This window comes from Somniosus microcephalus, chromosome 6 (assembly GCF_052327205.1).
Source record: "Somniosus microcephalus isolate GS21.2 chromosome 6, FLI_Smic_1.0, whole genome shotgun sequence".
Taxonomy (NCBI): domain Eukaryota; kingdom Metazoa; phylum Chordata; class Chondrichthyes; order Squaliformes; family Somniosidae; genus Somniosus; species Somniosus microcephalus.
In genome coordinates, this window is record NC_140992.1 from 49,846,636 (window position 1) to 49,873,496 (window position 26,861).

Sequence of the window (26,861 nt, forward strand, 5' to 3'; positions counted from 1 at the left end):
TAAAGTAATCAATTTATAACCTCAGACTCTGGTCACTGCTAGTGATGACTTACAACGATACACTGAATTGCCTGCATAACCTTTGCTACACATTTTGTTTAGTAACTGTCCATTGATGATACTTGGTAACTCGGATTATACTGATGCATGCCGATGAAGCGTTCGTGTGGTCGACTTTAAATTTAAGTGGTGATTTGTAACCAATAAATAGTGTTCAGTCCGTGAATTGTGGTCTGGCTTCTTTCTCGATGATTTGGCAAGAGTTATTTCACTCATTCCGCAGCTTGGGGGCAACCAAAGCAAGGGTTAGTAAACTACATTCATTATGATCCAAAATTGGTTACTTATAAGACAATTTGGCGAGCCAAGTCACGCATCGTTCATCCCTAGACCTCTGCCAGGAGGTAAAATCCAAAACAATTCCTTAGAAAGGTGTTACAGGAGGGAATTAAGAATTCATCTGCTTCCTCAGCATATGCCTGTCAGGATACCGAAACCCAGCTTTCATGCAGCACATTCACCTGGCCAGTTCTGTCAACTGGAGTAGATGCGACTCACATAATGATCAGGGTTGTTGGTATAAAAAGGCATGTGTCCCCTGAAAGTGGCATCAAAAGATTTAAACCAAATTTAAATTGGATTTCTTTTTAACATCAATGTTCGCTCGCTCCATTATTTATGAGGAGGAGTTGAGTAACTTTCTCTTCCGCCACTCAAAACCAACCAAAATAGGACCGCCGCTGATTTTTATTTCCGAAGCTCAGCCTCGCACTGAGATTTTCAACATCACAGAGCAGTGCTCAGTCAGGTTTAAAAAGTTTTCCACTTCAGTGCTCCCCGAGAAAAGGAAAATGTCAATATACAGCAACACTATTACAAGTCAGTTCCCGGCGAACGATGTGTCAAATCTATTTCAATTCAAGCAGCTAATTACTTTTTGATCATTTAATTATCGACTAATGAAATTAAAAACCCTTCACTGCCACTGTCTCTGGTCGTTTTAATTACATGCTTTTTACTTGTTTGCAATCGCTGCTGCTGACAGCCAAGATATTCTGTTTCTTACAAGTCAGATCATCAGGTATTTTTCTTTTGAGCAGGATACCCAAATTAAGAGAGAATCCCTCAATTGGACCTTCTTTTCCTATTAGTGCTCATTTGAAATGCAGAATCTGTCAAACACAAGTAACCCCCCATCAGGACAGACGGACAAATCAGTTATACTGCACGGCTTGCATTGGTCAAATGGTTTTCACACTGCACCAATCAAAAATGACTGGGTGAAACACCTGCAGCATGACCGCAATAATGACGAGTCAAAGTTTACAATTTTTAATATTAAAGACAGTTTTGAAGACTCCCTGGATTCTTTTAAAGATTCTAATGGTAGAACGAGCCGACAACATACTCTCTCCTTCACTCATTTTTTAAAAAGTTTCACCAAAAGTTGGGTTCCAGTGAACAGAGCTCGGTGCTTGCAGTTAAGTATACGTGTGGAATTCTGCTTTTTCTGATTCAAGAGGAGTGCAAGTGCTCAGTATTACTCTGTTCAGTCACTCACATTGCTCCAAAAATAGCATCGGTATCATGCCAGGATCAACAATACCCTTAATAATCTGGCCGACTTCAACAGCTAAAAAGGCACAGCTTTTATGAAGGTACAGCGTTGCACACTTTATCAATTCAAATATAGCTGCAATGTGTTACCCCATGTACAAAAATAAAGCAAGATTACAATCACTAGTTCACTATAGACTACATGATAGAGATAAGGGGTTCACTGTTTTTATCTTTTATTCTCACTGTGCTCTACAATACTATAAGTAGTTTTTAAAGCACTATACTGATATAACAATCAACTGTATAAATATTAGCCCTTCAGTGATAAAGCCATTCAGATCTCAAAAAAGCAAGAAAATAGCAGTAAAAAGCCAGAGTTTTTCCTTCTATGCACATGCACTGGACATACACAGGTAGAACAGATAGGTCAGTGTTGTTTATTGTCTTAAATATTCAGCACGTTAGTTGCAAAAGAATAATTGTGTAAATATTTTAGAACTGAAAACTTTACTGTGCTGGATAGTACCATTAGTACTTTATATTGCTGCAGTAATAGCAGTCAACCAGCTGGTGGCAGGATATACACAGCCTTCACCAGCAATGAGAAGGCACTTGGTTTTTTACCCATGAATAAATCCATCAGTATATGGAATAAGGAACTGTCACATCATATGGTTCAGCCTTCAAACAGACAGTGTATAAATTGTACTGTACTGTTGTGGAAGGTTGAGGATGAGCACTTTCATAGCAAAGCACTGTCTGCTGTCAGATTGTTTTTCAAAAAACTAAAAAGCACCAGATGGAATTATTATGGAAGAGAGAAATGTTCAATGAATTCTTCACAACTGAAGACACAAACAGACAAATTGCAGATCCAGTTAGAACTGGCTTGGGAATCTATGACAGAGAAAGAAAAGTCAGTATGAAAAACAAAACTCAATGAATTAAACATATACAGGACATCAGAACCCCCAAGGAACCAGCAAAGAGATAGACACAGCTGGAATTACGCAAGCTCAAGGACTAGGGGATAGAAAAATGTTATTCTGATCATCAAAAAGGAAACCAACAAGAATTAGGGAACTATAGTCGAACATCTGTAATGGGGAAAATGCTCCAAGGCCACTTTGCAGGACGCTATTGCCACTAATCTAATGAGGGCAGAAGCTTGATCCAATACTTCATGTTTCACCAAACTACTGGACATTTTTGAGGAGATAACTGAAATGGTAGAGCTGCTTCTTCTTATCGTGTCCACAGACAGTCTATACATAGCCCAGCCAGAACTGGACACATTTTTGCGCCTTGTTGTTGGATTCGGCAAGATCGGCAACAGTGCAGGGTTCCTCTAACAATGGGCATTTCAGGAGATGTTGCATAGTCTGTGCCTCAGTTCCACATTCACAAGTTGTCGGGCTGGTTGAATATCCCCATTTGCTTAGTGACACCTTTGAGCAACCTACACCGGTCCTAAGTCTGTAAAGGCACTTCCAGGTTGCCCAGTTGCAATTAGCTCCTGGGGGAAGGCTTTCATCAGGTAAAATTTCCATCACTGGGGGTTGTTCAAGACTGGCAAGCCGGTCTTTCCACAAGGCGATGCGGGCTTCAGATGAGGTTGATTGTAATGGAACAACACTGTTCATGAAGCTCTTCCTTGACTTTAGGCGGCTGGGTGTAGGTGTATGACAATGCAGAGGGTGCCTCTCATCTGATGTTTGACGGAGTCGCTCTTTCTTGCTGGCTACCGTTCTTCTTATATCAGGGGGAGCGATACCCGCCAGGATATATAGGCTGTTGGTGTTTGTTGGTTTTAACCAACCTGTGATAAATCGGCAGCTTGCATGCAGAACGGCATCCATCTTCTTGGCATGAGTAGACCTTTCCCATGCAGGGCAGGCGTATTCGGCAGTGGAATAGCAAAGAGCAAGTGCACTGGTTCGCAATGTTTTCGGGCTTGCTCCCCAACTTGGTTTATCAGAAAGCAATTGAGTAATTTCTAAATGCAAGACCTTTAGCTGGATTTGATTCGAAATATAAACAAGTTATTGTAAATTTGTATAAATATTCTGTGAAGTTATAATTGAGAACAAAGGGTATGAATTTGTCCCAATCCCTCTGAATGCTATCCATCACCCTCATGCTCATCACCTGGGCACATAGCTTTAGGGTGATGGTTTCCAAACTTCTGTGTGTATGGGTGCCCCCTTACAAATATTGACACTCCCAGAAATACCTGTGTCCTAACTTCCAAAAGACAAAGTCTGCTTAACATAAGGAAAGCAATCCTTATTGTGGAAACTACAATATAAACAACATTAGTTCCTTAACAAATACACTAAGAAATAGAGAGTACAGAATTCTCAAGACTCTGCGTTCATTGCATGCAGTGTATCCGTCCCACAGCAGAATGAAATAAATCTGATGACCTTGCAAGCACCCTGTATTTTCAAGCCTATGGCTTTGGGTGATCACACTATCCATATCATAAAAGTTTATGAACAGCAGAGAACCCAGAACAGAACCATCTACTCAACAAAGCATGTTCATTTATTATCATCTTTGCTTTCTATTGACAAGCTTGTTTTCCAGTTTACAAGCCTTCTACTTGCTCATGGAAGTTCAACTAATGAGGAAACATAAATAAATATGTTGACACTTTGTCTGTTTGTTGTCATTGTCCAAATGGTAAATCTTCCTCTGTTGAGGGTGAAGAGTTGGCTTTTGGATTAATGAAGATGAATTGGTTAGATTCTGAAGTGTAAACATCCAGTAGTTTTGCAGAAATAATTTTTATGTAATCTCATACCAAGGATAAGGGGCTTCAGTTATGTAGAGAGATTAGATAAACTGGGATTGTTCTCCTTAGAGCAGAGAAGGTTAAGGGGAGGTTTAATAGAGGTGTTCAAAATTATGAGGGGTTTTGATAGAGTAAATAAGGAGAAACTGTTACCACTGGCAGGAGAGTCAGTAACCAAAGGACACAGAGTTAAGGAACTGGGCAAAAGAACCAGAGGTGAGATGGGGAGAATTTTTTTTACGCAGCGAGTTGTTATGATCTAGAATGCACTGCCTGAAAGGGCAGTGGAAGAAGGTTCAATAATAACATTTGAAAAGAAATTGGATATGTGCATGAAAAGGAAAAATTTTCAGGGCTATGGGGAAAGAGCAGGGCAGTGGGACTAATTAGTTAGCTCTTTCAAAGAGCCAGCATAGGCACGATGGGCTGAATGCCCTCCTTCTGTGCTGCATCATTCTAGAATTCTAGGAATCCAGTCTCTGACAGATACAAACTTAATCAGAAAGTTGTAAAGCAGATTACCATTACTTGTTCAACTACCCAAGTGCAGCAGACACAAAAGTAACAGTTGGGTATGTGGATTAGTCAGATAATTACATACCTGATGCACTTTAGATTCAGCAGAAGTCAGGTTGGGTTAGGTCAGGTAAGGTCAGATTGGGTTGGGTTAGGTCTATTAAGTCTGTGTGTTCCAGTTGTATTAAGATTAATTACTGACACAGACTACAAGAATAAAGTTCAACAGGTCTTTACTAGTTGGAGGTCAGGACTATACTAAATACAATATCACTACACAGTACTTGTATACCGGTGGTCACCACCGGTATTACGTATACAGCAGCCAGAGAAAGTAGTACATCTCTTAAGGTGGAACAGGCTTAAGTTCTCTTAAGGTGGAACAGGTTACATACACCACAAGGTCAGGTCAGATTGGATTGGGTTAGGTCAGGTCAGATTGGGTTGGGTCTGGTTAGGGAAGCCAGGTTTGAGCTCACAATGGGAGTCAGGTTAATAATGGAATGCAGCCATATCCCCTAAATTTGCCACTCCCTTTGATGTTTCTCAGATGGTATCCTCAACCATGAAGTTTACTATGCATTTCAATAATGCAACTAAATAGGAGTTCCATGTCCAGGTCTCTAAAATGAGCTTCGCAAAAATTGTTGTGCTATTTCAGTTAATCTTTGTGCACTTCATCACTGGATGTATGAAATTGGTTATGTGCAAATTTAAGTGCTTGAGCTGTGTGAAAACAACAACTTGTATTTATATAGCACCTTTAACATAGTAAAATGTCCCAAGGCGCTTCACAGAAGTGTTATAAGACAAAAAAAATTGACACCGAGCCACATAAGGAGAAATTAGGGCAGGTGACCAAAAACTTGGTCAAACAGCATCATTACAGGCAGGTCCTGAACGGCCAACAGTTTCCATCTGCTAATACCAACAGATTCAGGTTCGATAGAAACTTTGGAAGCAAAATGGTGTGCACCCACCATCCTGATTTGGGTCTAATAAGTTATACAAAACTATATATATTTGAGAAGAGAAGTATATATCCAAGTGAGAAACTATAACAGAAAAGGGCACAATGCTCTCCCTTCCTACAAGCAGAAAATTAACACAATGGTGAATTCAGACAATTTTTTTTTTTTTTTTTTTTTTTTTTTTTTAAAAAGAGTATCTACTTAGCTAAGTAAAACAAAATAAGCCAGGTTATTTTTATTTATTTATTTATTTATTTATTTTAAACGGGGACTCTAGGTTAAAATTAATATGGAATGCCATTCTTAAATACCCCTGGAAACACGTTGGACAGAATTATCTTCTTATGGTTACTTCTAATGGTCAATGCCTGTCAAACACAATAATAAGCCAGGTTTTTATTACTGTTAATCAAATGGATTTAGACCACCAGTTTATCATTCATCTCAGTGAAACTGAAACAGCTGCAAAAACAACAGGAAAACCCCTATTAGGAACTACTTCTCATTACTTTTTAAACCCATGTTCAATCCAAAAGACTACTTCCGTAAACAAGCATGTGCTTCCTGTGAACTGAAACTTGGCCTTGTGCACAACGTATGTAGGATAGCAGGCCTCAGGGTAAACAATGAAGCCTGAGATGTGCACTGGAAATGGTAATACACATTGCTTGCTCCTCAAAATCAGTGGAAATCAGCACACCCAAAGGCCGGTTCAGACCAAAAAATAAATTGTTTCTATTAAAAGACAGAAATGACAAAAAAAACAAAATGGTTCAATTAGCAGCGTAATTCACAGCACTGAAACAGCCCTAATTATAATCGCAAATGACACCCTCAGTGGCTGTGACCATGGCGCATTATCCGCCTTTGTTCTCTTTGACCTCTCTGCAGTCTTTGACATGGTCAGCCACACCATTCTCCCCCAACATCTCTCTTTCGTTGTCTGGATCAGCAGGACTGCCCTCGCTTGGTTCCACTCCCACCTAGCCGATCGGAGCCAGGGCATCTCTAGCAATGGGTTGCCTTCCTACCCCTGCACTATTAACTCAAGTCCCACAAGGATTTATTCTTGCCCCCCACCCCCCACCGGTATGCTGTCCCTTGGCGACATGATCTGAAAACATGGGGTCAAATTCCACATGTACACCAACAACATCTAGCTGTACCTCTCCGCCACCTCCACCGTCTCTGTGCTGCTAGACTGCTTGTCTGACATCAGTCTTTCAGAGTCTCGACGTCCTCCAGTTAAACAGTGGGCAGACTGAAGCCAAAATCATGGGTCCCTGCCACAAACTCCATCCCCCTCCGTGGACATCGTCTTAGGCTGAATCCGATGCTGCACACTCTCGGTATCCTATTTGACTTCGAGTTGACTTTTTTGACTCTATATCCTCTCCATCACAAGGACCACCTACTCCCACCTCTAACATTGCCTGTCTCTGCCCAACCTTAGCTCATCCAACACGGAGACCCTCTTTCATGGCTTCATTTCATGGCTTCATCATCTCCAGACTCGATTACTCTAAAGCTCTCTTGGCTGTCCTCCCATCCTCCATAAACCTCTACTTGTCCAAAACATTGCTACTCACATCGTCCCACACGACAGTACTGTCCGCCGTTCATCCTTGTCCTTGTGGTCCCTCAATGTCTCAAATTTAAAATGCTCCTCCTTTTAACCTTCCCCCTCCCTATTTCTGTAACCTCCTCCAGCCGTACCACATTTCAAACTCCTCGTTCCTTTGACTCCAGCCTTTTGCGCATCCTGACCCTTCACCCCACCATTGTTGACCGCGCCTTCAGCCGCTTCCGCCCCAACCTCTAGAATTCCCTGCCCAAACCCCTCTGCCTCTCCACTTCTCTCGGACCCTCTTTAAAACTAGGCTTTTTGGCCAAGCATTTGATTACCCCCCTCCTAAATCGCTACTTCTTTGGCTCAGTGTCTGTTTCTCTGTGTGTTTTAGGATATTGTCTACATTAAAGGTGATTCATGAATGCACGTTGTTGGTGTCAACAGCTCGATCCTAGATCAACGTATTTATCTTTGATAACCAGGAAATGCCGAATCTCATCCGACGTGCAGCTAGTTGGCTTTTAAAATAGCATCACCTCTCTCAGTGGCAACCTGACTTATGTTACCATGTCACAAGCCTGGGGTGTCTGTGAACTGCTGGTTTATTTAGAAAATCTCAAGATTCATTCCCCAATTGCATATGGGATTGCCATCACCACTAGCAGCTTAGAAGCAATGTGATTCGGACTCCCAATCATCCACGAACTTTAAAAATTGATGCATGACCATCCCAATTAATATTAACGAGGCCCCTGCCTGCCTGTGCTGGGCGGCCCAGACGCTGCTAAAAACACAGCAGTTAAAATGGTGCCGGGCGGGGGTACGTCGGGAACCCAGCGGGATGCGCCCTACTGCAATTTTAGCCATCTACCCGCCCCGTTCCCGCTGGGCGGGCAGGGTTAAAATCAAGCCTTAGTTTCAGTTGTCTGGAAATTTGGCTAGCTCAATATCAGCAGCAGGACTTATAACTTTATCACCGAGGATTCCCTACCTTGGATAGTCACGTAAAATGTAGTACAGGTAGACTACCCTTTATCCGGACTTCCGAAAACCGAAACCCTCTAAAAACCGAAGGTTTTTTCGTTCAGCGTAAGTCGTGCGCACGACTTAAGCTGAACGAAAAAACCTTCGGTTTTTAGAGGGTTCCGGTTTCGGAAGTTCGGATAAAGGGTAAATCGTGCGCACGACCCCCCACCGACCCCCCCGCGGACCCCCGCCGACCCACCTTCCGAAATCCGAAATTCTCCGAAAACCGAAACACGGCTGGTCCCGAGGTTTTCGGATAAAGGATAGTCTACCTGTACTGTGTTTTCTCTGATTTCAAATTTCAGGAATATGAAACTGGTGTGTGCTTGACTTCCAGTGCAGTGAGGGTTAGCCAACATCATCTTTAGATGGTTACTGTGAGTTCTCAGGTGTCTCCCTTTGTCTATAACAACCGAAGGTTTTTAGAGGGCTCCGGTTGCGGAAGTTCGGATAAAGGGTAAGTCGTGCGCACGACCCCCCGCCAGCCCCGACAACCGCCGACCCCCCCGCGGACCCCGCCAGCCCCGACAACCGCCGACCCCCCCGCGGACCCCGCCAGCCCCGACAACCGCCGACCCCCGCGTACCCCGCCGGCCCCGACCACCGCCGACCCTACCCCGCCAGCCCCGACAACCCCCCCCCCCCCCGCGTACCCCGCCGACCCCGACTGATTACGCTGAGCGTCAGCGTAAGTCGTGCGCACGACCCCCCCGCGGACCCCCGCCGACCCACCTTCCGAAATCCGAAATTCTCCTTTATCCGAAACTCGGCTGGTCCCGAGGTTTTCGGATAAAGGGTAGTCTACCTGTACTACATTTTACGTGACTATCCAAGGTAGGGAATCCTCGGTGATAAAGTTATAAGTCCTGCTGCTGATATTGAGCTAGCCAAATTTCCAGACAACTGAAACTAAGGCTTGATTTTAACCCTGCCCGCCCAGCGGGAACGGGGCGGGTAGATGGCTAAAATAGCAGTAGGGCGCATCCCGCTGGGTTCCCGACGTACCCCCGCCCGGCACCATTTTAACTGCTGTGTTTTTAGCAGCGTCTGGGCCGCCCACCACAGGCAGGCAGGGGCCTCATTAATATTAAAATGTCAAAGTCTTTTGGTGCAATTAGGACCGCGATGCGATGTTAACGGACGATCCCGGCAGTCATGCACAGTGCTGGACTCACCTGTGAAACCTGGTGACGAGCAGGATCTGGGCCAAAAAAAGTGAGTAAAATTAAGTTTGTTTTGTTTCCTTGTGAGTTGGGAGGAGCAGCAGTGTACCTCCAGGCCCCACAATGATATTTTAGGCCTCCGCTATCCCCAGCTTCCCGACCCCTCCCCGACCCCATTTGCCTCTAGATCCCGCCTTTGGGTGGGAATCTGACGAGTCTCACGCAGCGCCACACTCTCCCGTCACACGCCACACTCACGCACAGAGTTAAAATCAGGACATAAGCTTCAAAAAAAGACAAATTACACAGATTATATACCTTGTAGCATCTTCATTCTTATAATATGCATTCTCCACACACAGTTGGAGTAAAGCTTAGCTTGATTGGTTCTGGAGAAACAACATGCCTGCAGTGCACATAAAAATGTCAATGACATTTTTGATGGGTGATAACTTGCTTTATAAATGCAAATTCTATCTTTCTTTATATAACCACATATGATCTCCTATTCCCATCACGTATAAAGTCCAAGAGCCGGAGCCATTGCATCAGTTTATTTTGATTTGGAACTCAAAGTAATTTTAAAATGGATGGAATGTTCACAACCTAAAATGGACCAATTAATAACTCTTTAGCCCACACCCATATGCTGCTATAGGGCCTGAGGAGACAGGTGGATGGGACTGCTGCATGCCGAGGATGCATGTCAGTCAAAGAATGAAGACGACTTTACAAGATGGATAATCTATGATCAATCTCTCTTCTTCGTTAAGCATACCTCACATAGCTTAGGAGTACATCAAAGTAGTACAACTCAGGAGGGCACAGGCACCTGTAGCAGGCCCATAACACCAGCTGCCACGACAGATCTGCCAAAAGTATTATTGTGTACAACTGTCAAATCCAGACAGTAATGGTTGTAAACGTGTAAAGGATTAATCCACACACTATCAACTGGAATCCAGGATGTAGATGCCAAGGAAGCAACCGTGGAACAGGTGGCATAACTGAGCTTTAAACTGACTTTGAAAAATGCTGAAGACACTCCAGAATGTGAGACAAATAGATGAACAGAACACCACATCACAAAAAATTAAAAGCCCTGTTATTTGCACATCCTGCAGACACCGATCACAGAGTCCACTACCAAAAGTTCTATTAGCCATCGATAACCAGACCATCAAACAAACTATTTTCAGGTTTGGATGCAATATTGTAGCCTTCGCCCAGCTCCACACTGACAGGAGATCTCTCCTGGAAGGCAATGGAAATCTGTTCTTGCTCATTCTCAAGATGTCGAAGCAGTAAGTTTTGAAGCCAGCATTGAGTCATCTGAATAACTTGCTCTCTTCTATCTTTTGAATTAATGAGATCAGGGAATGGAGGAAATATGCACCAAGATCACTCCAGCCTCCAGGTCATCTCTGTCCTCAAGCAAAAATGTGAGCATTGATTGTTGTAAACAGAATCCACTTGTAACGACTACAAGGGCTATCGAATGTATCCTATTTTTCAAGGGTCCCAACTTCATCTACAGCAGCTGATCATCAGCTTACCTGAAGCCACTGGGTGAGCACTACTAGAAGTAGCAGAGTGAATAAACCTTTTAGAAATGGCACTATGGACTGACACCTGGATGATTAATAATTTGAAGCAACTGATGGTTTTAATATGCACCCAAATGCATTCATCACTTTTAGCACATTGGTCTGCAGTGCGTTATGAGCCTGCCTTGTCAGCAGTTTAAACATTCATTCCTTCCACCACCAGACCGTGGCTGCAGTGTTTACTATCTACAGGATATGGGAACACCATCACCTCCAAGTCACGCATCATCCCATCTTGGCCAGTCCTTCATTGTCGCTGGGCCAAAATCCTAACAGGACAGTGGGAGTACCCGCACCACACGGACTTCAGTGGGTCAAGACGACGACTCACCGCCACCTTCTCAAGGGCAAATAGGGGTGGACAATAAATCCCAACCTTGCCAGCAACGCCCACATCAAGAATGGATATTTTCAAAAAAGTTACCCGAATGGTTTCAATGTTATTTAATGCAGGGATAAGAGTGGTGACTGGGGTACCGAGGTAACCAAGACTGCTACTGCATAGGAGATTGGTTTCAATTTTCATGGTAGGGAAATGAGCACATCATCTGAAGCATTGAGCAATTAATGTATCGCTTCCATTTCTACCTGCAAAGTGCTATGGTTACCTTCCTTCCTCTGCTTCTCCCTCTCCATCACCCACCTGTTCCTCATTAGATGAAAACTCCTTGCCTATCTGCTTCCTCCAGCTGCAATTCCCTCTGGATTGTGCAGCAGGTCACAAGGATGCAGGAGACTCTCTCCAGAGCATATTGCAGGGAGCCCCCCGGACCTATCAAGGTACCTGAATCTTTGCTTTAGGAGTCTGATAGTGAGCTTGATGACGCTCCTTGTGGAGCCATGTTAGAAGGGGATAGCTCTTGTCCCCAAGCAGCCATCCTCGAAAATTCCTGGCAAGTTGGAAAACTAGGGGGTCTATCTGACTGCTGCAAAGTGAATCTGTCGTGACAGCTGCCTGGAAACCGAGCACAGACTTGCACAATCATTTTGTTTTGTTTGCTGCACATTAATTGAGAGAAGACCCTTGGGGTTTACAAAGCCTCCTGGCTGGTCTTGTGGTGCCCCGACAACAACATGAGTGCAGTCAATAGCATTGGTGTGAACCCCAAAACTCTCTCATTTTGACTGTTGTCATGAATCAGAAAGGACATGTACTGGTCCACCTTGGTAAATAGTGCATTGGTCACCTCCTTGACGCACTTGTGCACCACCGACTGCAAGATGCGCAAGATGTCCCCAGTAGTACCCTGGAACAACCCTGAGGTGAAGTAGTTCAGGGCGGTTGTCCCCTTTACTGCCACTCGCATGGCTTAGCCCCCCCCCCCCAACACAGCAGGCACCAGGTGTTCCTGCAAGAGATTGTAGAGGTGAAAAACAACCTGCCTTGATAAACATAGCCTATTCAGACAGATCTAGAAAAGTCATCCCTGGCCTATGAACCCTGTCGGTTGGGTAAGGCATTCTGTGAGCCGGCCCCCTCACCTGCTGTCTTCTCAGAAGCCCACCAGCAGCTCTTCCTGCATGTGGAGACCTCTGCTCTTGTTGTTGCTGCTGCTCTTCTTCCTCCTCCACCACCCAGTACAGTGCACCAAGTACACCACCAATCATAAGCTTTCACTGTTTACTGAGGGCGAGTATGCAATATATAATAGAACAAATAAGCAATATTGAAAGTGCCAAGTCACTCCAACAAGCTCACTAGCACGCAGGTGCCAATGATCTGGGTGCCTGGAGCTCATGTCATCTTTAAATCCTGCGGCCTGTTGTCTCTGGAATCAATCCAGTTAGGCTTTGCCAAGCGGGTCAGGCAATTGGCAGAACTTCCGATTCTTTTGGCTAATATCATGTTGGGGTTCTAATTGCCTCATAGGATCCCAATTTGCACGCCATTCACGAGGCGCCCGCCTGCCTGTAGCGGAAGTCTCGGCCACCTGGAATATTCAAATGGTGCCGGATACGAACTGAGCAGCAACGGGCAAGTAAGTACACCTGCCTTATGTTTACCCCTAACACCCGCGGGGAGAGGGGGAGGAGGAGAGGGGAGGGGGGAGAGAGGAGGGGGGAGAGGTCAATAGACCCACATTGCTACTACAGCACAGTAGGGCATGAGAGACAGACACAGAGGGCAGACCGAAGGCCAAATCAAAGGACCGTTCTCTGTACTAGCACCACGTGCCCATCACTTGTGATCTGATCAAGGCAACAGATACATCAACACTTTGTTGACAAAGTACTTTTTTTTCTTTAAAACTTCTCCCTCATCTATGCACCAGTGGCACTCTTGATATGATGTTTAAAGCCATTTCCCAGCTTTTCCATAGAGTGTCCACAGAAGGAGTATGTAAGAACATGGCCAAGTGCCTAGGGTTCCAAAATCAATGGTCTTGACTGTGTGAACTTTATAACAGTCGCCTTAGGGGACCAACGGCAGCCTGTAGTATCTGAAAGCTGCAGCCAAAGTAAAACCCTTTGCAGAACGACGGCATGTTTCCTTGGCTTGGCCACAAAGCAAATCATCGCCTGGAGTTTCCGCTCAATTGCGCTGTTTTTTTTCGGCACAATTCGCCCGAAATCGGAGAAACCAGCACACAGGATCGTGGAATTTTAAGTGCAAATTACGTTCAGCGCAAATCAAGTTTCCACGATCTTTTGCGCGAGTTGAAAACACATCATGCTAGAAGCTGGCCCCGTCCACAAAACTGGCCAGGCCCCCAGATCAAATTAGTCACCATTGGGAGTTTCTGCTAATTGTGCTCGTATATGGGCCTTTGAGGAGGCTTGAAAAATTAAGCTTTTTTTTTTAAAGGCACGTTTTAAAAGCTTCTGAATTTAAAAAAAAAAAATTTCACTAGGAAACTAACTACTGTACACTTATATAACTAGCAAATGGTTCGGTATAGTTTTTTTTTTAAAGTCATTTTCAGTTATTTAAAATCGGGTTACTCACAGGTGATGGACTGGGCACTCTGATAAACCCATTTTCAGCTGTACTAATCAAACTGCGCCAATATAGCAAGGAATATTTTCTTAAAGGCAACTTTTTAAAAAAAATTACGTTCTAAAATGCTGCATGCTGCCCAATGCTGGTTCGTGGCAGATTTTATGTTCGGCGATACGCAAATGAGTTTGAGCAGAAACACGAGACAAAAAAACACACTTCTCAAAACTAACGCAGTTTTGGGCACAATTTGCGCCCAGATCGCCCATTGTGCTCAAAGCAGAAACTCTACCCCTCATTCTCTATCTTATCAGCTACCTAGGTTGCTGTAGAGCAACTTCTGGCATAATTCACCATGAACAACGTCAGGATATGTAGGAAAGCACTTGAGGCACAGATTGTGAGCCATGGTAGGAAATGCCAGGGTATCATAAAAATCAAAGTTTTCATAAAATACCTGAAGTTTGAATTAATTGTTTCAAAAGTAAGTTTAGCTGACAGAGGAAAAATATCTTGAAAAGGCACATAAAAGTTACCAAAATGCGAGAAGAGTAAATAATGATAAATTGCAAGGCGATGCCATACAAAAATGTTTGGTAAGGAATAGTCACATTGTGGAGGGAAAAAAAAACCTCTTCCATTCACAGGGATTGTCCCATCCTTCCTGTTTGGATTTCCTCATTATTCATTTAACTTTCGCATAGGATGGATAAATCACTTTCCTTCCTTTCCCACTTCCCTTTGATAGTGAAAATGGTCCATGGCCAGATTAAACAACAAATAAATCCCCCCCCCGCCCCCTGACCCCCGCAAAAATCCATTAATATTGTGTCAGAAAAATATTTTTTAAACGATGCATCTTTATTTTCTGGTTTAGGACAGGTTTCAATTACCGCAAATAACAGGCGTCTGCTTAGAAACTGGATGAACCTTCCTCCGGTAAACATTTTGTATTATTACCTTAAGCTCAGGTAAGACAAAAAAAAACACTCACACTGACTGCCTGTTAAAAACTTTATACATGGACTTCTTTACTATGGCATAACTGCTGAAAGATCTAAGCTAGAGCAGGACACACCAATGAGCACCCCTATTAAACGTCAAACAATTACTTTTTAACAATGAAACTCTCATATAGTGAAAAAGCGTAATAATCAAATTTTGTCCAGAGTAACATTTTTTAAATATTCAACACAATTAATGGAACTGTTGTCACCCAATCCTCTAGCAATGAAATATTAAGGCAACCGGTAGTTCAGTTTAAGAGCTTTCATTGTGTTACATGGTTGCCAGCCAAATAATCTGTACCAAATATTAATATTTGTTGCTGTATTCTAGTTAGTCTGCCACACGGCCACATATATATGGATTAAAATGACTTACTTCTACATCTAGCGCAACGACTTCGATCATATTCTATCAACTCAGCACGCTTAACTTGCTCTCTTGAAAATAACCTTACGTGGTCCTTTTCTTGGCGCAAACGAGCTGCTTCTTCTTTGGCAAATACACCCAAGTCCTGGGTATATCTGCCATACATCTAGTAATAAAATGGAAAAACAGAATCAAGTAAATGCATAAAGAGAGGCATTTTTAACATTATATTAATGAAGGGCCACGTTTCAATCCTAAATTCAAAATTCTGTTTATCTTCATCACCTCTGTTGATTTGACAAGCATTCAACCAAGTCAACTTCCTTCTACAATGGAACCAACTGCAGATAGTTTCTCAAAGAGGGATGCCTAGAATTACTAGCTGGCTGCATTTGCTGTTGACAGATGTAGCTGAGATGCATGATTATAGTTCCATTACCACTGTACTTTTGGCACATTTTGTGGACTGAAATTATCACTTTTTGTGACAAAACACCAGTTAGCTACCAGGACAAACCCAGTTTTAATTCTCATTTACCTCGATAAAAATGCATACCCTAGCTGTTGCGAATAAACAAGTTAATGGGTGGGAACTACAAATAATAAAATGTTTTTTTTTAATTTTTTTTTAAAGAGGCGGAGAGGGTTCTGCACACAAGAAAAGTATTATGTTGCAATCAATGCCAGACAATGTGAGGAGGGGAAGGAGTGGAGAGCACTAGAATATTATCCAGTGATATTCACAATTCTAGGTTGTGTTGGCTCAGTGGTAACATCTCTCACCTGAGGCAGAAGATCATGGGTTCAAGCCCCATTCCAGAGACTTGAACAAATAATTTAGGTTGATAAAGGTTATCTGGTCATTTATCTCAAAGCTGTTTGTGGGAACTTGCTGTGTGCAAATTGGCTGCTGCAATTCCCTACATTACAACTATGACTACACATCAAAACTACTTGATGCGCTTTGGGAAGTCCTGAGCACCTGAAAGGCACTGTATAAATGCAAGCTCCCTCTTTTTTTTTTAGTAATATCAGGTTTGCAAGCAATCCACTTGACGGTTGAACTCCCATCATCAATCACAAAGTCAAAGTAATTTATCTGAACAGAAATTTGTTTCTTTTAAAAAGTTGTTGTCATTGCAGTGGGGAAGGGGGAAAGAGAAGAATGGAACAGCAGGTTATTTTCAATGCTATGATGTCACATGTAAGTGGCTGGTTAACATTTCCATGGCATAATAATATGTTTCAGTGTGATCTGCACCATCATGTTACAGCATTTGACAAACAGAAAAAAGCATGTTCATTTCTCAAAATGCAATGTTCATTTAAATTTTAGTGAGAACACTGAATTAAACAAAATAAAACACCAAAAAAACTTCATTCATTTTCAAAACCAACTATATTATAACCTATGCAGCAAACAGTCACTGCTTGCTGTTGCCAGGTCTCTTCTGTAGTGGAGATAGAGGTACTCAAGATAGTCTTGACCTCTTGCAGTATGAAGGATTTATCTTGAAGATCCACTATGACTGGGCTGAGAGACTGTCAAACAGATAGATAAATGGGAGCTTACTACTCCACAGCCTCTCCAAGACTGATCCACAACCACAAGATGTCAAATATAACTGTGCTGGCATGCAGCAGGTATGAAGAATAATTTTCAGTTGCCCCGCCTGCATTCAGAACTGTAGACCAAGAAGCCTTCCAATCCTCATTGCTCCCTTACCCTTTAAGTTCCAGAAACCTAGAAAGATATTTAATCAGGTCTTAAACTACTGTTGTTCACTTTTCTGGCTTGCTCGGGTTATCTGATGATGCAGTTATATGCTTAGTTTCAGCGTGATACCAATACTATTTTTGAAGCAGTTGAATGGGCAGCATGGAGTTGTACTGTCTATGTACAAAGCTCGAGGCGTGCCAGAGATCACCTATCCAGGAGTCCTGTGTACACATGGTCAATTGCACATAACATACATTGACACATACATGCATGTTAAAATGATAATCAGAGTGAAGTGCTCGTGGTGTAAAGTCATGTATTCCAGGTGATATTGCTATGAAGACTATTCTTCAGCTTGCTAAGAAACCAGCAGTACTAAACTGCTCTTCAATTGTAGTTTGGTACAGAAGATAGGATTGCACATATATATTTAAAACAGTAAGTTCCAATGATATATTTAGGATATGCACCTGCAATGGTCACTGCATTACAGAAGGAGGGATGTGCCAGTAATGTAACCTGGGTTATTAACAATTGAATTCAGCTGCCTCAAACTTCTAGGGCACCCCTTGCCATCAGTATGTCCAATGAGGTTATAGGTGCTCTTAACAAAAATATTAAAATAAAATCTAGAAAATTATTGAACTTTAAAATCAGCAACACCAATACTACAGTACAGTCTAAGAAAACAATCAGATACTCTGCACAAACATTCTTACGAGGAAATGCATGCTCCTCAGGTAATTAAACAAGGAATTGATAAGAATGAGCAAAAGCAGCCATCTAGTTATCAAGCTACATTCACTGAATGATGGTTGGGACAGACACAACTGGTTACCACAGACAGGTGGCCTTCAACACATCTCTCACTATACATTGATGGCTTGTCTTCTAGATTGTATAACCTCATTGCTCTCAAATTGGTCATCAAACAAATGTTAATGTTGTTGAACTACTGAAACGTTCCCGGTGAATGCGTCTACTCTCTTTGAAAATTATACAAATTAGCACAACATTGCAAAAAAGCCACTTCACAAATCAAGAAGCAAAAAGAAGCAATCTATTAATCTAGTTATTCACTTTACAACATGGACCATTTTATATCACACTGTTAAGACAGTAAGCATTCTTTTCCTGTTGTGTGATGCACTAGCATAGGTAGAGTACCCTCACTGCTGTTAAACACCAGGTATATGATACAAATAAATCTGCAACAGATTCAAGCAGAACATTGCAAGCACATTAATCAGACAGAAAAGGTTTCCCCAACTGCAAAGAGTGTGTGAATATCATATATTATTTCAAATCCCAACAGAAGGTAAATTTGGCTCCATTGTATTTCAAATTTTTGCCTATATTATGGGTTAGAAACATTAAGAATATTCCCCGTATGTACAGCATTACAAAATAAAAGTGACATGGTCATCATGTATGGCCCACAATGCCAGCATTCTGACGACAGCTCAATCAGGGCACCCCTCGCTTTCACGGATTAAAACACCATTGGAATCCTTGGATTGTACTGCACCCTTACAACACACAGCTAATCTTTTCTCTGGTCATTACTTACCGTGCTTACGCCCACTGCCGGCAGTGGCTTGATGGCAACTACATCCCAGAAAACCATCTGTCCTCAAAACATCAATCCGCATATCTTAATGCATGTTACAAAGTCACTGCACAGAACCAACAGACAAGGCAAACTATGTAAATGCAGAGGGGGGAAAAACACCATGGTTGATGGAATACATTTACAACAGTGAGGACATCATTAGGGATTTCCAACCATGAACAGTTTGAATTACTATTATGTTCAAATGATTAACAAGTCAAACCTAGACGACAACATATTTGGTTACTTCCTGTAGATAGTGCATGAGCAATGATAATCACTAATCTCATTTCCTAGTGCACGTTTATAATTCTAAATAAAATACAGCCTTTTGTGTGGAGCAATTTACTTTGGCCCAAGAACAATGAATGTACATTGGGTCCCCAGGGCAATATATTTATCTGAAATTTAAACCACTGGTTTGAAAAGCTTTGGCTTAAATAATAAAAGACTCCAGAGATCAGAAAAAAGGTCCACCCACAATTAACCTACTGCCCTGCATTATACAACCATGAGCAAAAATAAAACAATTATTACTACTTGGCATGGCATATTTTTCTAAAGGTTGCTTAAAAGTATATCATGGATGAAGAGGCACACAGTCACTGTAGATGCATTTCATTTTTTCCCCATTAACTTAAGGTTCAGGGTTCTAAAGAAAGACTTGCTTTTATATAGTGCCTTTCACGACCACCGGACATCCCAAAGTGCTTTACAGCCATGTATGTTTTGAAGTGTAGTCACTGTTGTAATGTAGGAAACGCGGCAGCCAATTTGCGCTCAGCAAACTCCCACAAACAGCAATCTAATAATGACCATATAATCTGTTTTAGTGATGTTGATTGAGGGATAAATAGTGGCCAGACACTGGGGATAATTCCCCTGCTCCTCTTCAAAATAGTGCCATGGGATCTTTTACGTCCACCCGAGAGAGCAGACAGGGCTTCGGTTTAATGTCTCAACCAAAAGACGGCACCTCCGACAGTGCAGCCCTCCCTCAGTACTGCACTGGAGTGTCAGCCTAGATTTGTGTGCTCAAGTCCCTGGAGTGGGACTTGAACACACAACCTTCTGACTCAGAGGCAAGAGTGCTACCCACTGAGCCACAGCTGACACTAGAACTAATAGCTTTGCATTAGACTCTGGTACATGTATTTACTGTTAGCATGGATGTACATTTAAACTTGAATTGCTTTAAGGTTAACGGGGAGGTATTGAAGTCTTCCATGAATGGCCCAGGTTAATTTTAATACTAGAGACTGACTGATGTGAATAGAAAGGCAAGGTTAGTAAAACGTAAATGAATGCAGAGACACCAGCAGAACACAAAATAATTAATGAACAAACATGCATTTAGATAGCACCTTTCATAGCCTCAGATTGTCCCAAAACACTTTAGAGCCAATGAAGCATTTTGATCCTAACTATATCAATGAGATACAGGAAAGAGTAACACAGGTATTTCCACCTCCACACGCACACACCTCCTCACACCTACCCACACTCGCACGTATACACACACACCCCTCCACGTCTCCACACACACAAGGAATGAATGTTGGGATCATCCAAGACCAAAACAAAAAGTGCCAAGAGTCAGACTTCCCCAGTGGTACTTTCCCAGCACCAAACAAGTCCACAGCTAACCCTCGGCTAAATCCCGACCCCTACTAAAAAATAGGGCTATATTTTGGCCATGCCAAACTCACAACTTCAAGGGCACTGTTGGGTAAAAATTCCACACCAGTGTGTCAATGATGCATATATAGGTCAGGTGCTGAGGAGCAGAAAATTGGGGCCAGGGGTCTTGCGGCAGATATATACTATGGACACGCTGCCCAGGGTTTTCTGGCTGGGCAGTGCCGAGGGAGCAGGTGGCTTGTGCTGCTCCAGGGCACAAGTCTCATTAAACCTTCAAAACCTATTTAAATTAAGTGATGGCTTCCCTGCCACACAGTTTTCAGTGGGTTGTTCCACCAGCATTAAGTTGGCAAGTCCTTCTGTATAAACAGGAGCATGGTGCCGCTCAGCAAGCGCAAGGTCACTGCAACTGACTTCCTGTTCCTCTTAAAGCTGCATCTCCCTAGGTTTGGTCAATGCCTTGCTTATGTATTTTTAGCTTTTTTGGTTTTATTTTACTTAACTTATTTAGAAGCAGTTTTTAAATTACATTTCAGTTTAATCCAATCTTTTCTTTTCCTCCTTTCCTATCAGTCAGAGGAGTTTCACAGTGATTTGCAGCAGCCCTTGCTGGTAGGATGGGCTTTCTAGAAACTGAAGGACAAGGAGGATTTCTGGATGATTCATCAGAGAGAGTTCTCCCTACACTTGGTGAATAGCGCAAATACCCAATGACCCTGATAGGCTGGTTCAAAGATCCTGCTAAAGCAGCTTGGGCATATCAGAGGCGACTTGACAAGGGTATCCTTTCTCCAGGTTGGGATTGCGCCCTTGAGATGCCATCTTATTGCGTCACCAGAAAAGGAGACCAAATTGAACATTGACAGAAATGTGCACAGTGTTTACAAAAGAGTATTGGGGAGGAGGGAAATGCTGACTTGGTTAAAAGCGTGATATTATAATAAATAAAAGTATTAGAGAAGTTATTTAAACTAAAGGGAAACAACGTTCTGGGACATGATGGGAGACATCCATGGACCCAAACAAAAATAGGGGGGGGGGGGGGAAACAGCACAGACTTTATAAATTATATTTCAGACTTCTGTTAAGAGTGAAGTGGCCAATGTAACACCCATTTGCAAAAAGGGAAACAGAGCTAACCCAGATAATTACAGGCCGGTTTAACATGAATATTGGGGAGAATTTTCAAATCTTTCATTAAAATTTACTAAATATCTAGATGAACAAAAAATTGTTAGAAGCAGCGAACACAGATTTCAGGAGGGAAGATGGAGTTTGTCAAACTGGATAGAGTTCTTTGAGGAAGCAACAGATATGGTGGATGAAGGAAATGCAGTGGATGCAGTGTACATGGATTTTCAGAAAGCCTTTGACAGGGTACCACACAGGAGACAATAGAGAAGATTAAGAGGTATGGAATTAGGGTAGGAGAGCAAATTAGATTCAAAACTGGTTAGAAACTTGGAGAGAGTAGAAACTAGGTTTATTTACCTGTCCTATTACCATCTCGTCTCACCTTGAATATCTCTTAATGTCTCTTCTTTCATCCCCTCCCCCATTTCCCAGCCTCCAAACCGCCTTTTAATCTGTTTCATTTCCTGCCTTTTTTTTCCTCAGTTCTGTTCACTGTATACAATGATTTGGATATAGGGCTAGAGGGAGTGGTATCCAAATTTGCAAAGGATACTAAAATAGGAGACACAATAACTGAGGATCAAAGGGAAGCTGCAAAGGGATAGTGATAAGATGGTGAAATGGGCAAAAAGGTGTCAGATGGAATTCAAGGTTAGTACATTTTGGCTAAAATAAAATTAGAATTTGAATGGGTGATATGAATCAGCAGAGGGATTTGGGAACTCAGGTTAACAAAGTATTAAAAGCAGCATCTCAAGTCGATAAGGCCAAAAAAATAGCTAATGAAATTCTAGGTTTTATGGTAAGTGGTATAGAATATGAAAGCAAATGGCATGTTACCTTTATTGGAAGGGGTTTGGGTTTGGAGTACAAGAGTAAAGAAGTCTTACTACAGTTGTACAGGGCTTTGGTGAGACCACAGTGCACAGTTTTGGTCTCCCCATCTGAGAAAGGACATATATGCCTTAGAGGCGGTACAACGAAGGTTCACTAGATTGACCCCTAGGATGAGAGGGTTGTCCTATGAGGAGAGATTGAGCAGATTGGGCCTATACTCTCTGGAGTTTAGAAGAATGAGAGGTGATCTCATTGAAACATATAAGCCGCACAGTCCAAAGATGTGCGGGTTAGGTTGATTGGCTATGATAAATTGACCCTTAGTGTTAGGGGGATTAAATACGTGGGGTTACGGGGATAGAGTGGGATATGTGTTGGTGTAGGGGTTACGGGGATCGGGTGGGATATGTGTCGGTGCAGGCTCGATGGGCTGAAATGGCCTCTATCTGCACTGTGGGGTTTCTGTGATTTCTGTGAATCTGAGGGGAATTAACAGGGTAGTTGCTGAGAGGTTGTTTCCCCTGCCTGGAGAGTCTAGAACTAGGGGGCATAGTCTCAGGATAAGGAGTCGGCCATTTAAGACTGAGATGAGGAGGAATTTCTTCACTCAAAGGGGTGTGAATCTTTGAAATTCTCTACCCGAAAGGGCTGTGGATGCGGAGTCATTGAGTATATTCAAGGCCGAGATAGAATCTTGGACTCTAGGGGAATCAAGGGATATCGGGATCGGGCGGGAAAGTGGAGTTGAGGTCGAAGTTCAGCCATGATCTTACTGAATGGAGGCGCAGGCTCAAAGGGCCGTACAGCCTACTCCTGCTCCTATTTCTTATGCTTATGTTCTGAAGTCGATGTAATGGTAAATCTACATAAAACCTTAGTAAAACCAGAGTTGGAGTAGTGTGTGCAGTTCTGGTCTCCACACTATAGGAAGGATGTTGAAGTGAGAGTGAGTGCAGTAAAGCTTCGCTAGGATACTACCTGGTGTGAAGAAATACAAATACAAAGCAAGACTTCAAAAATTGGGGATGTTTTAATTACAGCAGAGGCAATTACAGGGTGTTTTGTGAGGGATAGGGTAGATGAAAACAGACTGTTCCCAGTGTTTGAGAACAAGAGGACATGATAAGATTAGATGTAAGAGATTTAGGACAGAAAGCAGGAGAAACATTTTTTAAACAGAGGGTTGTGAGGCTGTATAATACACTACTGGAGTTAATGATTGAAGCACAGACCAGGTCAACATTTAAGAAAAGTTTAGATATATGGTTGAAGGAAAGGGAGATAATGAGAAATGGGAACAGGGTGGACACCTGGGATTAGGAATACTGCCCGTGTGGAGGATAAACATCAACATGGACTGGTTGGGCTGCTTATTTGTTGCAATTTCTATGTAATTCTATGTAATCAGCACACCAACTTGGATGTTAATAAGTGATTGTGCATCACGTAGCTAGGTTGCTTGACCGCAAGGTGAGATGTTATGGTATTGGAAGATGAATGTAGCTAGCTTTTCAATTGTACACTGCATTGTGAAGTGTGCAAGTATTCATGAGATGCAAAGTACGAGTTGTACAGTTGGGCTTGGCAGGAATGAGAAGTACATGTGAAATAGGCAACAAGTATGCTTTCATTCTTTTTTTGGTGAATTTGTGCTCATTATGAAGGCCGGCACCACTGGGGAATGCAACACGATTCCATTTTGTTCATCCATACCAAGTGATCAAAAGTCATAAAATTACTAGCCTAACACTTCAGTGCAGTAACGGGTGTGCTGCATTGTTGGTGGTGCTGTCTTTTGAGATGAAACATTAACACCGAGGCCCTGTCTGCGCTCTCAGGTGAACATAAAAGTTCCCATGGCACTATTCAAAGTTCTCCCAAGGTCCTCACCAACACCAACAGATCAGCTGGTCATTTATCTCAATGTTGTTTGTGGGACTTTGCTGTGCACAAATTGGCTGCAGCATTTGCCTAAATAACAACGGTGACTACATTTTAAAAGTAATTAATTAGCTGTTTAGTGCTGTCAGCTGTCCTGAGAATATGAAAGGTGCTGTATAAATGTAAGTTCATTCTTTCTTAGTAAGAAGCAGGATAAAGCTCCCACTATATTCCTCTAATTTCAGCTACATCAGGTTTGACTTTCCCCATACCAACTAATCTTAGGCTGTCAACTTATTGCCAAATCATGGGCAATTGTATGCAGTGACCTCACTCCTGATAGAAATTAAAGAGAGACAAAAAGCAAGATCAGAAGTGAGTAAACTGTATTCTAACCTGTTCCACTAGCCAGTTCTTTAAAACAAAACTCACTTTATTGATTCAATCCACAATGTATTACTGCAGGACAGCATATAGATCTTAGAACAAAGCTTACTCCAACAGAAGTGCATTTACAGGACTTACATTTTACAGCCAGTAAGTGCTGCTGGGATTGCAGGTATTTTTGGAAAGGTTCAACAATTATTTTTAATGAGTATGATATATCTATCGAGTTGATCTTTAATGTACTGCAGTAATACAATACATCATTGTAATCAATTGCTCCACTGCAATAAGACAAGTTAATGAAAATGTAGGGGACTTTGTTCTAAGGTTAGAACTTTAATCAAATAAACAACTTGTCAAATAAAATCGGCAAGTATAAATCTGGAATCAGAAAAGTTAAAGGGCACTTTTGTGGTTTAGGCAGGAGATTACAACATGTCACTTTGATAACCATTTCCATGTCAGAACTACTCTGGTGATGGCTATGAAGCAAGTTAGCATTACACAGATCAAAAATATCTGAAATAAAGGAATGAAACAATCTCAGCATACCTCCTCAGAAGAACCACAACAAAAGCACAAGATTTTAGTTGATAACTAGAAACTGGAATTTGGTTATCTAGCCACCAGTTGAAAAATGTTGACTATTAAAACCAAATGTCCAGCCATTATTATTAATTAAAGACAAGAATAACATGCATTAATATAGTGCTTTTGTCAATAGCAAACCATCCCAAGGCACATCACAATTAGAGGTCAAACCTGAATAGAGGGTGGGATTGGGAGTGTAGTTTAGCTGAAGTAGCCAAAGGCACGATTAAAACGATAATATTTAAGGAGGATCTTAAGGATGGCAGCAAGACAAAGAGATATGGAGGGAGTGCCAGAGCGTGATGCAAGATAGCGGAGGGCTCTGCCACTGACGGTGGAGTAGAGGGAAAGAAAGGGAATACACAGTTGCCCACAGCTGAAACAATGGAAGGTGTGGGCAGGGATGTAGGGTTGGAGAAGATTGCAAAGACAGGAGGAAATGAAGCCACGGAAGGATTTGAAGACAAACGAGGGATTTTGATATCAATACAATGGGGAACGGGGAGCCAATAGCGGTCAGCAAGGATTAGTGTGCTAGGTGAATGATATTTTGTGTACAGGAGTCAAGACCAAGTGCAGCCTTTAAGTAAAGCAGAGCTAATTGGACTAGGGTGCGCAGGATATAATTCAGTAAACATTTTAAAATATCATAGGCCCATATCATCTGTGGAGGCGCATACTAGCATAAGTGCTGAGATGCACCCACTTGGGACCTTTGCTGCTGGTCCCATGGGAACACTAGTAGGCCATTTAGCCCCTGGAGCCTGTTCCATCATTCAATGAGATCATGGCTGATCTGTGACCTAACTCCATATACCTGCCTTTGCCCCATATCCCTTTATACCAAAATCCCTTTATACCTGTACAAAAATCTATCAATCTGCCAGGGTCAAGGATGTCACTGAGCGGCTGCAGGGCATTCTGGAGGGGGAGGGTGAACAGCCAGTGGTCGTGGTCCACATTGGTACCAACGACATAGGTAAAAAGAGGGATGAGGTCCTGCAGCAAGAATTTAGGGAGCTAGGTGAAGGATTAAAGAGCAGGACCTCAAGGGTTGTAATCTCTGGATTACTCCCAGTGCCACGTGCTAGTAAGTATAGAAATAGGAAGATAGAACAGATGAATGCGTGGCTAAAGGGATGGTGCAGGGGGGAGGGCTTTAGTTTCCTGGATCACTGGGTCTGCTTCTGGGAAAGGTGGGACTTGTACAAGTCGGACGGTTTACACCTGAACCAGAGGGGAACCAATATCCTTGCGGGGAGGTTTGCTAGCACTGCTGGGGGGGGTTTAAACTAACTTGGCAGGGGGATGGGGTACAGAGTGGAGCTATAGTAGGGGGTGATTTACAGCCAAATACAGAGGGAAAAATAAGTCAGCTGGGAAGGCAAAGCAAATATGTGAAGGCAAAAGAGAATATGGCAGGGCTGGAAGGCATTTATTTTAATGCAAGGAGTCTTGCAAATAAGGTGGATGAACTGAAGTTGTTGTTGAACACATGGGAGTACGATATTGTTGCTATCACGGAGACATGGTTGA

At 42.5% G+C, this 26,861-nt stretch overlaps 1 protein-coding gene across 1 annotated transcript in view; it reads right to left on the minus strand.

Moving 5' to 3' along the window:
• The window catches only part of LOC147115698 (chloride channel protein 2-like), a 644,493-nt gene that overhangs the window by 533,903 nt on the left and 83,729 nt on the right, over positions 1-26,861 (minus strand). The window contains exon 2 of the mRNA XM_085990183.1: positions 15,532-15,688. Coding sequence (XP_085846309.1) covers positions 15,532-15,688 — 157 coding nt within the window. The remainder of the gene's footprint in view (positions 1-15,531; positions 15,689-26,861) is intronic.